At 53.5% G+C, this 14,711-nt stretch overlaps 1 protein-coding gene across 3 annotated transcripts in view; it reads right to left on the bottom strand.

Annotated features, from left to right (window-relative positions):
• Window positions 1-14,711, bottom strand: part of LOC149365849 (kelch-like ECH-associated protein 1) — a 52,091-nt gene that overhangs the window by 17,522 nt on the left and 19,858 nt on the right. For 2 of the 3 annotated variants that reach the window (XM_089546737.1, XM_089546724.1), the window contains 3 exons: window positions 8,873-9,022; window positions 6,283-6,564; window positions 3,935-4,347 (listed from right to left, as the gene is read on the bottom strand). In XM_089546737.1, coding sequence (XP_089402863.1) covers window positions 3,935-4,347; window positions 6,283-6,564; window positions 8,873-9,022 — 845 coding nt within the window. The remainder of the gene's footprint in view (window positions 1-3,934; window positions 4,348-6,282; window positions 6,565-8,872; window positions 9,023-14,711) is intronic. The other variant, XM_089546730.1, reaches the window with a different exon arrangement.

The following is a 14,711-nucleotide window of genomic DNA, read 5'->3' as shown; positions in this document are numbered from 1 at the left end:
ATGAATCTCGGCACGCGACCGAAGATTTTTACAGAAGTAAGCGTACATCACCAGCTGATTAAGTTCGAGGTGGACTCCGGCGCAGCCTGTACTCTGATCAGTGAGGACACGTTCCGAACTTCATGGCCATCTGACGCACCCGCCCTGCAACAAGACGACACGCACCTGCGAACGTGGTCAGGACAGAATCTGCCACTATTGGGCTCTGCCAACGTGCAGGTTAACTACAACGGCCAGACCCATACGCTACCTCTGCTTGTTGTGAAGGGCACAGGATCAAGCCTTCTAGGGAGAAACTGGTTTTCTCCACTAGGCGTGATGATATGCGGCATACACCAGACGCCGAGCCAGAACATGGTTGAGCAACTGCAAGAGAAATACGAAAGAGTATTCTCGGAAGAGATTCCAGGAAACGAAGGGCCCCCGGTCACACTGGAGTTGTTGGACAACGCGCAACCCAAATTTCTGAAGGCCAGGCCGGTGCCGTTTGCTCTCCGAGATTCAGTTGAAAAAGAGTTGGACAAACTGGAGCAGCAAGGTGTCATCGAGCCGACGCAGCATTCAGAATGGGCCACACCACTTGTCGTAGTTCGCAAGAAGAACGGAACCATACGCCTCTGCGGAGACTACCGGAGCACCGTCAATCTTGCGACTAAAGCGTCCTCTTACTCGCTACCGACACCTGAAGAAGTATTCAGTGTACTACGTGGCGCAAGAGTCTTCAGCACATTGGACCTCACCCAGGCGTATCAGCAGCTGAAGGTGAGCGAGTCAACTGCTGAATTATTGGCAATTAACACACTGAAAGGCTTGTACAAAGTCAAGCGACTGCCTTTTGGCGTAGCTGCAGCCCCGGCCATATTTCAAAAATTCATGGAGACAGTGCTTCAGGGCATCCCAGGAGTTTGTGTCTACCTTGACGATGTCATCATCAGTGGCACTTCCACTGAAGAGCATGCAGTGCGCCTAGAGCTCGTTCTCGAAAGGCTAGCAAACGCTAATTTGTGCATAAGCAAATCGAAGTGCTGTTTTGCGGTGCCAGAGGTGCAATTTCTGGGACACCGAATTGATGCGGAAGGCATTCACCCTACCGAGGACAAAGTGCGAGCGATCACAGAAGCACGAGCTCCAACAAACAAGCAGGAGCTACAGGCTTTTCTCGGACTCTTGACGTTCTACGACCGGTTCTTGGAACAAAGAGCTACCGTGGCCAACGACTTATACCAACTCCTTCGGAAAGATGTGACATGGACATGGTCGCCACGCCATCAGCAGTCATTCGATGCCCTGAAAGACCTGATTCGAAGATGTACAGTCCTCCGCCACTACGACGAAAGGAAGCCTCTGCTTTTGGCTTGCGACGCATCACCGTACGGAGTCGGCGCGGTTCTATCGCAAACTGACGAGCAAGGAAGGGAAGCTCCCATCGCCTTCGCCTCACGTACGTTGTCGCAAGCAGAACGCAACTACGCGCAACTTGACAAAGAAGGGCTAGCCATCGTCTACGCGGCGACACATTTTCACCAGTACATTGCCGGCCGGAAGGTGACCTTTATAACCGATCACCGACCGCTATTGGGCATTCTGGGACCACAAAGGCCTATGCCACCAACTTTGTCTCCGCGAATGACACGTTGGTGCATCAAACTCTCAGCGTACGACTACGCTCTGGTCTACCGCAATGGGAGTAAACATCAAAACGCCGATGCGCTAAGCCGTCTGCCACTAGACGCAACTGTTGACGAACCATTTCCACCAGGAGACGTTCTGATGTTCGAAGCACTGCCAGAACCTCCGCTTACAGCAGGCACAGTTGCAGCATCTACGCAGAAGTGCGCAGCTCTCCGGCTAGTTTACACAGCTGTTCAACAAGGCAACGTGCATAAACTCAAAGGGGACAACTTCGACGCTTACCGCAGGCGAGCTACAGAGTTGAGCACCCATCGCGGCTGCATCATATTTGGGTCCCGAGTTGTGATGCCGAGAGAACTACGCGCACAAGCTATGTCTCTCATCCACGCCGGACATCGGGGCATCGTTGCAATGAAAAAGTGTGCCAGAAGCTACATGTGGTGGCCTGGCATTGACAACGACATCGAAACAGTGGTGCGAGAATGCAAGCCTTGCCAGAGCAGCCGGAGCGCCCCGCCGAAAGCTCCTGTCCCAGAATGGGAAAAGCCAGACACACCATGGCACACACTGCACATTGATTTTGCAGGACCAATTGAGGGCTGCACTTTCCTTGTGGTCGTAGATGCCTACACAAAGTGGCTTGAGATAAGGCAAATGGGACAGACGACTTCGGCAGCAGTCATTGACAACCTCCGATCACTATTTGCAACGTTCGGCCTGCCGCGCAAGGTAGTGTCGGACAACGGAACACCGTTTGTGTCTGCGGAGATCCTCAAGTTTTATCGCGACAACGGGATCTCATCAGTTACATCGGCCCCCTACCACCCAGCGACAAACGGACAAGCCGAGCGCTACGTAGCCGAGCTAAAACGCGCCCTTGAAAGAGATCAGACAGGCTCGCTGCAGCGCCGCCTTGCGCGCTTTCTCTTCAAGCAGCACACGACGGTTCAGAGCACAACAGGCGAGACCCCCTCGAAAATGATGTTCGAGCGTGAAATGCGAACCCAGCTCACAGCCATCCTCCCCGAGCCAAAGGCAGAGACGTTCCGGGAAGAAAAAGCAATTCCGCGCTGCGGCACGCTTAATGAGGGGCAGCGCGTCCTCGCCCGACAGTTTCTGAAAAAGCCACGCTGGGAGGAAGCTACAATTGTCAGACGCATAGGCCTGCGCTCTTGGCTCGTCAACATACATGGCACAGTAGCACGCCGACATCTCAACCAGCTGCGTAGATTTACGACGCCGTCTGAGAGCTGTCCGCCAGCGGAGAGAACACGTGCACCATCTTCCCACATAGCCTGGCACCTCTTCCCGGAAGAAGAGACTTCGCCCAGGACAGACCTAGGAGACACAGCGAACAACAGCCAGCCTACAAGTGTTTCTCCCCCGAGCGCACAAAGCCAGCGCGCCTCCACGCGTGAGCGCCGACCCCCTGCACGATACCAGGCAACTTTCTAAGGGGGAAGGAAGTGTTGTGCCCCCTTATTGCTTTTGTGTGTGTGCGCCCCCGCATTCTTCTCCTAACGACCACTCGCATCCTCCTCCTAACGACCACTTGCCTTTCGTCGCACGCTGTCGCCAGATGCCCCCCCATGGTGCGCCCCCCGCATCCTCCTCCTGTTTTGGGAAGCCACTCCCTCCCGTGGACGCTTCTCCGCTCCCTCCTTTCTTCGGGCGGCCAGTTCGGCTCCTGCCTCGGTCGACGCTGGTCGCACCCTCATCGGCTTTAAATAAACGAAGTCTTAAAGTACCGTGTGCGTCTTTCGCTGCATTCAACACAGCGACCGGACACGACAAGTTTCGAACGCGCTGCGTATACATTCTTGTCAGGCCTGCGTGTCTCGTCGTGTCCCCGTACGCTTCGTGTTTCATGCGTAATCTACTATCGGTTACGGGAGAGGCAGAGATTTTTTTTCCCCCCGGGGACGTCGGGCGGATGTGACCAACGTGCTCTTCCAAGTCTACCGATTTGATATGCTTGCTCGGCGGTCTGCTCGGTTTTGTTCCCGTTGCGCTGTTTTGGTTTGCCATCTACGAGCATAATTATCCCTCCAGCATACAGACAGTGCATAAGGAAAGTCTGGAACCAGAGCTGCACAGTGCTTGCCAGCTACCACCTCGTGAGAGTGGCTCTCAGCAGCACTGTTCATCGGCCCAATATCGGAAATGTATGGCAACGGCCACTCCTACAAAGACCAGAGTGAAACCACCCACTTCCAATACTGGGCCGATTAACTGTGCTCCATGGGGTGGAGTGTACTGGCGTGGCGTGGTCTTCATCGAGGGCCGCTAGAATCGCTCTCACCTCTCGACGCTGCTGAGGCAGTTGGTGCCGTGCGATCCGGCGACAGCGTAGAGGAGGCCGTCCAGCACGGCGACGCCCAGCCTGTGTCGGGGCACCTGCATGGGGCAGCGCTCGCTCCACTCGTTGCGCGCCGGGTCGTAGCAGTGGACGACGGCCACGTCCTCGCCCAGATCCCGCGGGGGCCTGAGCACGCGGCCGCCCGCCACGTACAGCAGGCCGGAGAGGAAGGCGCCTCCCGGGCCGCTCCTCTCCAGGGGCAGCGGGGGAAGCGCGCTCCACAGCTGGGACTCGGCGCTGAAGCAGTCCACGGAGCTGAGCGAGCGGCGAAGGTATCCGCCGGCTACGTACAGTAGAGAGGGAACGCCGGGGCTGCGCTCGTCGCAGCAGTTGCAGCCGCGGTACAGCGTCAGGTCCTGAAAGGGGGGAGTAGGTCAAGCGCGATGAAGTACGGTGCATGCGAAGGTGCAGCCGAAACAAAGTGCAATGATCACGGTATATAGCTGTTTGGTCCAGTTGGTCGCTCGTGATAACTGTAGCGCTTGAAACACAGCTGCCAAGAGATGCAGAGTAGCCTGCCAGCCACTTTTGAACGTAATTTATTTTTTTTTCATTAAGGGTTTCTCGAGAGAAAGAGGAAGAACGTTATTATCACTTAGCACTAAGCATCACTGATAAAATTGGCTGGGGCTTAGCTAAGGTTAAGCCTGGATATCTCGAAACGAAAAGCTGCGGTGATCCGAGGTAAACACGCGCTTGCGGCGAACGTCAAACGATGACGCATAGCGCGCGGCAGCATGCGCCTGTTCTATGGGCAAGCGCGCCTTATACCGGGTGTTTTTTTTTAGAAGGTCCAAAATTTCTAAAGAAAGGTAAATTCCTTTAGATTTATTTTAACCCTGGGGCTATACTTAGGGCTACGGCGGACACCAGGTAAGAGGCAAACTACTTTAATTAGTTCGCTGATTAACTAAATACGTTAATTAACTTTTATAATTTTTATTTTAGGGGATATGTTGTATTAGCAGAATTGGAGATCGTCTTCCAAACAGTCCAGCCAAGAAAAAAGATTTTCATGAAAAAAATTTTTGCGCGCGTAACGAAGCGAGAAAAAGTCACCCTGGTAGGCAGCTTCACACTGTAACACAGCGTCTGTGAGCGCCTGTGACGTAGCTCGCTCCGCCCTGCACTTTGTGTCAATGCGTTTTTGTTCCAGCGCGGCATTCCGTGAGGCCGCGGAGCGAAGCGAGATAAGCAGCGATAGCCCAGGCCGCCAGTCCGGAACGCGTGACGCAAAGCGCAGGGCGGAGTGAATTACGTCAGAGGCGCTTCCGCCGCTGCGTTACGGTGTGAAGATGCCTACCAGGGTGACTTTTTCGCGCCTCGTAACGTGCGTGAAAAATTTTTTAATTAAAATTGTTTTTCTCGCTTGGACTGTTTAGAGGACGATCTCCAATTCTGCGAATACAACATATCCCCTAAAACAAAAATTAGAAAAGTTAATTAACATATTTAGTTAATCAGCGAACTAATTAAAGCAGTTTTCCTCTTGCCTGGCGCCCGCTGTAGCCTCCAGTATAGCCCCAGTGCTAAAATAAATCAAAAGCAATTTACCGTTTTTAAAAATTTTGGACCTAAAAAAAACACCCGGTATACCCCTCCGTTCAAATGCGCACGGTTGCGGCGAAAGGTCAAACGGTGGCGAGGAGGAGAAGCGGCGGCGCACATGCGCAGTAGCCTGTGCCGTGCGTGACGTCACTCGTGCGCCGACATACGCCGGCTCGCGCGAAGCGCGGTGTTGACTAGCATAGTGAAGCTTTTCGCTTCAAAACTATCCCAACAAACTGCACTACCTGTCACTACCAAGGCTATAGCTGGTCCGCCACTCTGCGGAGGAGGGCTATGGACGTTGGGGGGGGGGGGGGGAACGCAATGGGGCGTAAAGAAAAGGGAATGTTCCTGACTAGCACAGGCTTCGGGGCATGCTCCCTGCTCTTAAATTGTGTTTCAAGCGCGAAAGTGTTCGTTGATAATGCAATGAGCCAAGTGTAATTGGGCCGATTTAATGTGCTGCCTGTGAGCATGCAATTAATGTGAAAAGTGCGCGGACTGGTGCATAACCTACAGGTGAAAGAAGCGCTTACACAAGAGGGAACTGAAGAAGGGACTCAAGACTGCGTTGTCACACTGTGGCTCTGACGGGACTCGCCTTTATGTAGGTCTTCACTGCAAAGAAGGCAGGCAGACTTGTTCCTTCGCACTTTGAACGTCCTTCTGTTTCGTTATGTTGCGTCCCTCTTTCTGCTTTGCTTTGTCAAAGTAAGCGCTGTTCTCGAGTGTGGCTCCCTCACCCGTATGACGTCGGCCAGGTAGTCTGTGCAGGCGGGCCAGCCGCGCAGGAGCGCGCAGTTGTCCAGCTGGCGGCGCAGGAAGCTGGGCGCGAGTCGGTGGCATCGCACGGCATTCCTCAGTGCCCTCTCCAGGTCGCCGGCGCGCTGCCCCTCGTCGTGGCGCACCCAGCGCACCAGAGCCTCGTACACCTCGCTCTCACTGTGCACGTTCAGCGCGTCCCTACGGAGAAACTCGAAGAGACGCGCCCATGGCAGGGACAGGAACTCGTCCATCCGGCACACCTGCACAGTCAGGGGGGGGGGTATCGATAAAGCAAACTGCTGGGCGAGTTGGCGACGATCTTCCATAGTTAGAGCGGGTGACGAACTTGTATAGTTACAGCGCGAAAGACAGGACAGAGAACGACAGATAACACAGCGCTGATTCGCAACTGAAGTCTTGACTGGCAAACCAGTCGGTATAAATACCCCACTGGTGGCCAGAATTGGAATCGATAAGGTACAGTTCATGCATACGAAACATCGACCTTCGAAAAGCAACTGGCACGTGTCAACATTCACACTCAAGATAGGCTATTTCATTGTCTGAAGCACTGATGATAAGAAAGCTTCATGTTGTCATCGCGGTTTCACGTTATCACGGTACATGACCACGTTCTCGTAATGTATTAGCGCACCTTCGATAGCTTTGTCAGAGAAAGAAAGAGCCTGTATTGAATGTGAATGTCGACTCGTGTCAGTTGCTTTTTAAGGTCGATGTTTCGTGCGCATGAACTGTATCTTCCCGTTTCAAATTCTGGCCGCCAGTGGAGTATTTATACTGGCTGGTTTGCCAACATTTGCGAGTCAGCGCTGGGTTCTGTCGTCCTCTCTTGTCCTGTCTTTTGCGCTGTAACTATGGAAGGGGGGATCGAGGAAAGGCAGGCAAAGGCAGTAATGCGGTAGTTTTTCCAATTTGGGAGCCGCCATATTGCTTCCTGGACTGCTGTGTGCACCCGGCGTAAGCACGGTGGAAGTGGTAGCGACGGGTGCGCACAACACAGTCCAGCGAGCAATATGGCGGCGCCCAGGTAGGAAAATTCTTTGGCAGGCGCGGTACAACAGCGCAGAGGCAAGAGGATTAAGTCGGTTCTCTCGTCGTCTCTTAACTGTTGGATCGCACCACGAACTTTACCCAACAGGACCATCTAGAATTGTTGTAATGTTCACAGTCCGTACTACGCAGCTGTGGCAACGAAGTTGTAGTCCAGTAGTTCAATAAAACAAGTTGCGCGGCTAGTTGGTTCCTGTTATTCGAACTCAAAGCTAACAGCGCGAAAGAAAGATATGAAGAGGAAAAACAGACAGGACGGATGCAGTTTCGCGTCTTTTTTGTGCCGTTAATTTACCTTAGGCCCAGTAATGCATTATGGAGCTGGCGCTAAAGGATGGAACAAATAGTCCTCGGAGCAAGACTGACTGCGTGTACAACGTACTGCGCGCACCTACTGCCCTGAACGCTTTGCCTGAACCAAAGCCACCTAGACTTTGCCTGAACCCGCGCTTAAAACATGACGTGTGAGCAATCCTGCTTACACTGTGAGGTTTCGCTTTGCGATTAGCGGGATACTTCCGCAAGCCAAGACCGCTAATTCGAAGCAACATCTCACGGTCCGTATCCTGTCACACCGCGTGCGCGAATTCCTCTTGCAATGCAGGAGGCTCGCCCACATCACGTGGCGCAGGCAAAGTAGTATGGCAAAACAATGTGTATGGCCGCTAATAAAGACGTCATTTGGTTACGCATTCGGTGAAGCGTTTCGCACGACCGGCTAGCCCTGACATTCTGATCATCATTTGGATGAGCGTTTGGTGATTTTTTTTTCTTTTGCACCGCTAGCTGTTAACGTGAAGGTTCCCGCGCAAAGTATGTTGTCGTCATCGTGGAAGAGGGGATCACGTGACCGATCGTGCACATAGCCCGTGTCTATAATGTATGGATATCCCCGGAGCCACCCCATCCCGCTTCTTCCCAACGCGTAAAATTATTAATGCCAGATTATATGGCTCACAAATTTCAAGGACATGGCCAAAAAAGTGTCCGCAGGAAACGGCACCATGTGGCTCCACAATCCGACGAGTCACGTGATGAAGATGACGTAATTAACTCTAATTGATGATGATTGCTTTTTATGGCGCAAGGGCATCTATGGCCAAAGAGCGCCATGGCACAAGGTATTAAGGTGGGGTTCAGAGGCCCATTTCCCAAGCAGTTCACCCTAAAGAAGCCGAGCACCAGGCAAAGGAACGCTTGTACCGATTGCATAACCGGTGGGTACCCGGCGGCACTGGGGATCGAACCCCGCAATTCCCGCACGTGAGGAGGATGCTCAAACGACTAGGCCACCGCTGCGGTAATTAACGCTGATTAACATGCACATTAAATGCTAATTATTGCAATTAGGTAACGTCTAGAGTATTCAGTTCTGACATCATATCCGTATGACGTCACACCAGTCAGTTGAGAGCGATGTCACGTGACAACAATGCAATGTGCAGTCATACCAAGTGCCCATCCAACCATCCATTGGATGTTTAATTAGCCACGTACCATGGAGAAGTGCTGCTCGGCGAAGCGCTCAGCGCGGTCTTGGAGGTCGCTTATGTGGTGCTGCTGGCAGAACTCGGCGATGCCGATGCAGTTGGAGGGGTCCAGCTGCCGCTCGAGGAATCTGCAGCAGGTGTTTGTTACGCGTTGCACCTAAAAGGGTGCCGCTCGGAGAGTCACTTGCGCTGTCCACGCCACAGAGGAAAGAGAGGGCACACTGATAAAAGAAGCAGCTGGAGAAAACAACTTATGCGACTGCTGTCGATTCCCTGCTCAACTCTAAACACAAAATCAGTCTATAAGGAGTAAAAAGGGAGTAAGCTGCTGTCGATTCCCTGCTCAACTCTAAACAGAAAGGAGTAAAAAGGGTGTAAGCTGTCTTCTAGAACACCCCTTTATATAAAAGTGTTGTGTCCCCTTATTGCTTTTGTGTGTGTGCGCCCCCGCACTCCTCCTAACGACCACTCGCATCCTCCTCCTAACGACCACTCGCATCCTCCTCCTAACGACCACTCGCATCCTCCTCCTAACGACCACTTGCCCTTCGTCGCACGCTGTCGCCAGATGCCCCCCCATGGTGCGCCCCCCGCATCCTCCTCCTGTTTTGGGAAGCCACTCCCTCCCGTGGACGCTTCTCCGCTCCCTCCTTTCTTCGGGCGGCCAGTTCGGCTCCTGCCTCGGTCGACGCTGGTCGCACCCTCATCGGCTTTAAATAAACGAAGTCTTAAAGTACCGTGTGCGTCTTTCGCTGCATTCAACACAGCGACCGGACACGACAGTGGCGACGAGGATGGGATTCGACCCGCGCTACGCAACGCTATTGACAAGCCATGGCTACGCGAGGGTTTCCCAATCAGATACCAGAGTTCAACGGCTCATCGTGGTCATCGTGGGTTGGACGCCTTCAGTTCTACTTTGAAGCTAACAACATCACAGACCCAGCCTTGAAGAGGGCCAACCTGCTGACGCTGTGCGGGGAGCAGACCTACGATACTGTCTGCGCCCTTATTCAGCCAAGCACACCAGCGGCAGTGTCTTACGACGACATCGTAAAAGCGCTGCAAAAGCACTACGACCCAAGGCCATCCGAGGTCTACAGCCGGGCTCGCTTCCAACGACGAGATCAACTGGGAGGAGAAACTGTGAGCGCCTACGTAGCCGCGCTCAAGAAGCTCGCTGCCGACTGCAATTTTGGAACGCTGTCGACAACAGCTACCGGGCAGGAGGGAGACGCAGCTTCTTCTGCTAACACCACCATGCTTCCCTTGGACGTGATGTTACGCGACAGATTTGTGTGCGGACTGAGTGACGAGTCACTGCAGCAGCGCCTGTTCGCTGAGAAGGACCTCACATTCAGCAAAGCTTACGACATCGCCGTTCGAGCGGAGAGCGCCGGTCACCAGCAGAGAGGGATTCGCCGGAACACCGAGCCGGTACACCAGACAAGCAACCAGGTGCGCAAGCCTTCTGTTGTTGTAAAATCGGTCAAAAAGGCACAACGCTGCTGGCGGTGTGACAACGAACACAACCCCCAGGGATGTCGATTCCAGTCAGCCACGTGTAATTTTTGCCACAAGCGAGGGCATATCGAAAGAGCATGCATTACGAAACGGAGACTTGCCAAGATAAAGTCACCTTCCCAGCCTAATCACAGCGTCAACGCCTCAGAGAATACGCCGCTATCTGATCTCCATGGAACAACATCAGCAACACCATCTGTGTTGTACGACCTGAACACCATGAATCTCGGCACGCGACCGAAGATTTTTACAGAAGTAAGCGTACATCACCAGCTGATTAAGTTCGAGGTGGACTCCGGCGCAGCCTGTACTCTGATCAGTGAGGACACGTTCCGAACTTCATGGCCATCTGACGCACCCGCCCTGCAACAAGACGACACGCACCTGCGAACGTGGTCAGGACAGAATCTGCCACTATTGGGCTCTGCCAACGTGCAGGTTAACTACAACGGCCAGACCCATACGCTACCTCTGCTTGTTGTGAAGGGCACAGGATCAAGCCTTCTAGGGAGAAACTGGTTTTCTCCACTAGGCGTGATGATATGCGGCATACACCAGACGCCGAGCCAGAACATGGTTGAGCAACTGCAAGAGAAATACGAAAGAGTATTCTCGGAAGAGATTCCAGGAAACGAAGGGCCCCCGGTCACACTGGAGTTGTTGGACAACGCGCAACCCAAATTTCTGAAGGCCAGGCCGGTGCCGTTTGCTCTCCGAGATTCAGTTGAAAAAGAGTTGGACAAACTGGAGCAGCAAGGTGTCATCGAGCCGACGCAGCATTCAGAATGGGCCACACCACTTGTCGTAGTTCGCAAGAAGAACGGAACCATACGCCTCTGCGGAGACTACCGGAGCACCGTCAATCTTGCGACTAAAGCGTCCTCTTACCCGCTACCGACACCTGAAGAAGTATTCAGTGTACTACGTGGCGCAAGAGTCTTCAGCACATTGGACCTCACCCAGGCGTATCAGCAGCTGAAGGTGAGCGAGTCAACTGCTGAATTATTGGCAATTAACACACTGAAAGGCTTGTACAAAGTCAAGCGACTGCCTTTTGGCGTAGCTGCAGCCCCGGCCATATTTCAAAAATTCATGGAGACAGTGCTTCAGGGCATCCCAGGAGTTTGTGTCTACCTTGACGATGTCATCATCAGTGGCACTTCCACTGAAGAGCATGCAGTGCGCCTAGAGCTCGTTCTCGAAAGGCTAGCAAACGCTAATTTGTGCATAAGCAAATCGAAGTGCTGTTTTGCGGTGCCAGAGGTGCAATTTCTGGGACACCGAATTGATGCGGAAGGCATTCACCCTACCGAGGACAAAGTGCGAGCGATCACAGAAGCACGAGCTCCAACAAACAAGCAGGAGCTACAGGCTTTTCTCGGACTCTTGACGTTCTACGACCGGTTCTTGGAACAAAGAGCTACCGTGGCCAACGACTTATACCAACTCCTTCGGAAAGATGTGACATGGACATGGTCGCCACGCCATCAGCAGTCATTCGATGCCCTGAAAGACCTGATTCGAAGATGTACAGTCCTCCGCCACTACGACGAAAGGAAGCCTCTGCTTTTGGCTTGCGACGCATCACCGTACGGAGTCGGCGCGGTTCTATCGCAAACTGACGAGCAAGGAAGGGAAGCTCCCATCGCCTTCGCCTCACGTACGTTGTCGCAAGCAGAACGCAACTACGCGCAACTTGACAAAGAAGGGCTAGCCATCGTCTACGCGGCGACACATTTTCACCAGTACATTGCCGGCCGGAAGGTGACCTTTATAACCGATCACCGACCGCTATTGGGCATTCTGGGACCACAAAGGCCTATGCCACCAACTTTGTCTCCGCGAATGACACGTTGGTGCATCAAACTCTCAGCGTACGACTACGCTCTGGTCTACCGCAATGGGAGTAAACATCAAAACGCCGATGCGCTAAGCCGTCTGCCACTAGACGCAACTGTTGACGAACCATTTCCACCAGGAGACGTTCTGATGTTCGAAGCACTGCCAGAACCTCCGCTTACAGCAGGCACAGTTGCAGCATCTACGCAGAAGTGCGCAGCTCTCCGGCCAGTTTACACAGCTGTTCAACAAGGCAACGTGCATAAACTCAAAGGGGACAACTTCGACGCTTACCGCAGGCGAGCTACAGAGTTCAGCACCCATCGCGGCTGTATCATATTTGGGTCCCGAGTTGTGATTCCGAGAGAACTACGCGCACAAGCTATGTCTCTCATCCACGCCGGACATCGGGGCATCGTTGCAATGAAAAAGTGTGCCAGAAGCTACATGTGGTGGCCTGGCATTGACAACGACATCGAAACAGTGGTGCGAGAATGCAAGCCTTGCCAGAGCAGCCGGAGCGCCCCGCCGAAAGCTCCTGTCCCAGAATGGGAAAAGCCAGACACACCATGGCACACACTGCACATTGATTTTGCAGGACCAATTGAGGGCTGCACTTTCCTTGTGGTCGTAGATGCCTACACAAAGTGGCTTGAGATAAGGCAAATGGGACAGACGACTTCGGCAGCAGTCATTGACAACCTCCGATCACTATTTGCAACGTTCGGCCTGCCGCGCAAGGTAGTGTCGGACAACGGAACACCGTTTGTGTCTGCGGAGATCCTCAAGTTTTATCGCGACAACGGGATCTCATCAGTTACATCGGCCCCCTACCACCCAGCGACAAACGGACAAGCCGAGCGCTACGTAGCCGAGCTAAAACGCGCCCTTGAAAGAGATCAGACAGGCTCGCTGCAGCGCCGCCTTGCGCGCTTTCTCTTCAAGCAGCACACGACGGTTCAGAGCACAACAGGCGAGACCCCCTCGAAAATGATGTTCGAGCGTGAAATGCGAACCCAGCTCACAGCCATCCTCCCCGAGCCAAAGGCAGAGACGTTCCGGGAAGAAAAAGCAATTCCGCGCTGCGGCACGCTTAATGAGGGGCAGCGCGTCCTCGCCCGACAGTTTCTGAAAAAGCCACGCTGGGAGGAAGCTACAATTGTCAGACGCATAGGCCTGCGCTCTTGGCTCGTCAACATACATGGCACAGTAGCACGCCGACATCTCAACCAGCTGCGTAGATTTACGACGCCGTCTGAGAGCTGTCCGCCAGCGGAGAGAACACGTGCACCATCTTCCCACATAGCCTGGCACCTCTTCCCGGAAGAAGAGACTTCGCCCAGGACAGACCTAGGAGACACAGCGAACAACAGCCAGCCTACAAGTGTTTCTCCCCCGAGCGCACAAAGCCAGCGCGCCTCCACGCGTGAGCGCCGACCCCCTGCACGATACCAGGCAACTTTCTAAGGGGGAAGGAAGTGTTGTGTCCCCTTATTGCTTTTGTGTGTGTGCGCCCCCGCACTCCTCCTAACGACCACTCGCATCCTCCTCCTAACGACCACTCGCATCCTCCTCCTAACGACCACTCGCATCCTCCTCCTAACGACCACTTGCCCTTCGTCGCACGCTGTCGCCAGATGCCCCCCCATGGTGCGCCCCCCGCATCCTCCTCCTGTTTTGGGAAGCCACTCCCTCCCGTGGACGCTTCTCCGCTCCCTCCTTTCTTCGGGCGGCCAGTTCGGCTCCTGCCTCGGTCGACGCTGGTCGCACCCTCATCGGCTTTAAATAAACGAAGTCTTAAAGTACCGTGTGCGTCTTTCGCTGCATTCAACACAGCGACCGGACACGACAAAAAGAGTGCGCTAGAGGACAGCCTACTTCCTTTTTACTCCCATATGGGAGTAAACACGAAATTAGCCTGGAAGGACTAAAAGGGTATAAGCTGTCCTCTAGAGCCCTTTCTTTTTAGTCCGTAAGGACTAAAAAGAATGTAAGCTGTCCTCTAGAGCCCTTTCTTTTAGGGGCAGGGTATGCGGGCCGAGTACTTGGGCAGATCTGCATCACTAGAAATATGGAACACGGTTGGCGGCGGAAACGAATTCCTTGTCCAAAACATACGAATTTTTAGCGGTCACGAAGATTTTAACCGGCGTTTCAATTTCCTCTATTTGCTAACCTCAAGACCTCCGGCAGCGGGTTTAAAAGCCTCCCCCCATTGCTAGCTGGATCAAGTTACTCTGCTTTGCGGTGGGAATATGCCTCCGTTTCGAAGAGAGAGCGTTCCGCATATTCTACCCGGGGGAAAGGAAGCGCGCTAGAGGACAGCTTACTCTCTTTTATTGCGAAAGCAATACTACTTGCACTTAGCGGGGTGACCACCATCGTGCCGCGGCGGCGACCATCATTGACCTTCATTTGACCTTGAGCTGTTGAACGCTAAACAGACTTGTCTACATTGCTTATCGTTAAATGGAGGGCACCAG

The sequence above is a fragment of the Amblyomma mixtum genome, chromosome 1, assembly GCF_055824585.1.
Source record: "Amblyomma mixtum isolate Tamu chromosome 1, ASM5582458v1, whole genome shotgun sequence".
Classification (NCBI taxonomy): Eukaryota; Metazoa; Arthropoda; class Arachnida; order Ixodida; family Ixodidae; genus Amblyomma; species Amblyomma mixtum.
The sequence above is the reverse complement of the archived record's forward strand: the minus strand, read 5'-3'. Positions and strand labels throughout refer to the sequence as shown.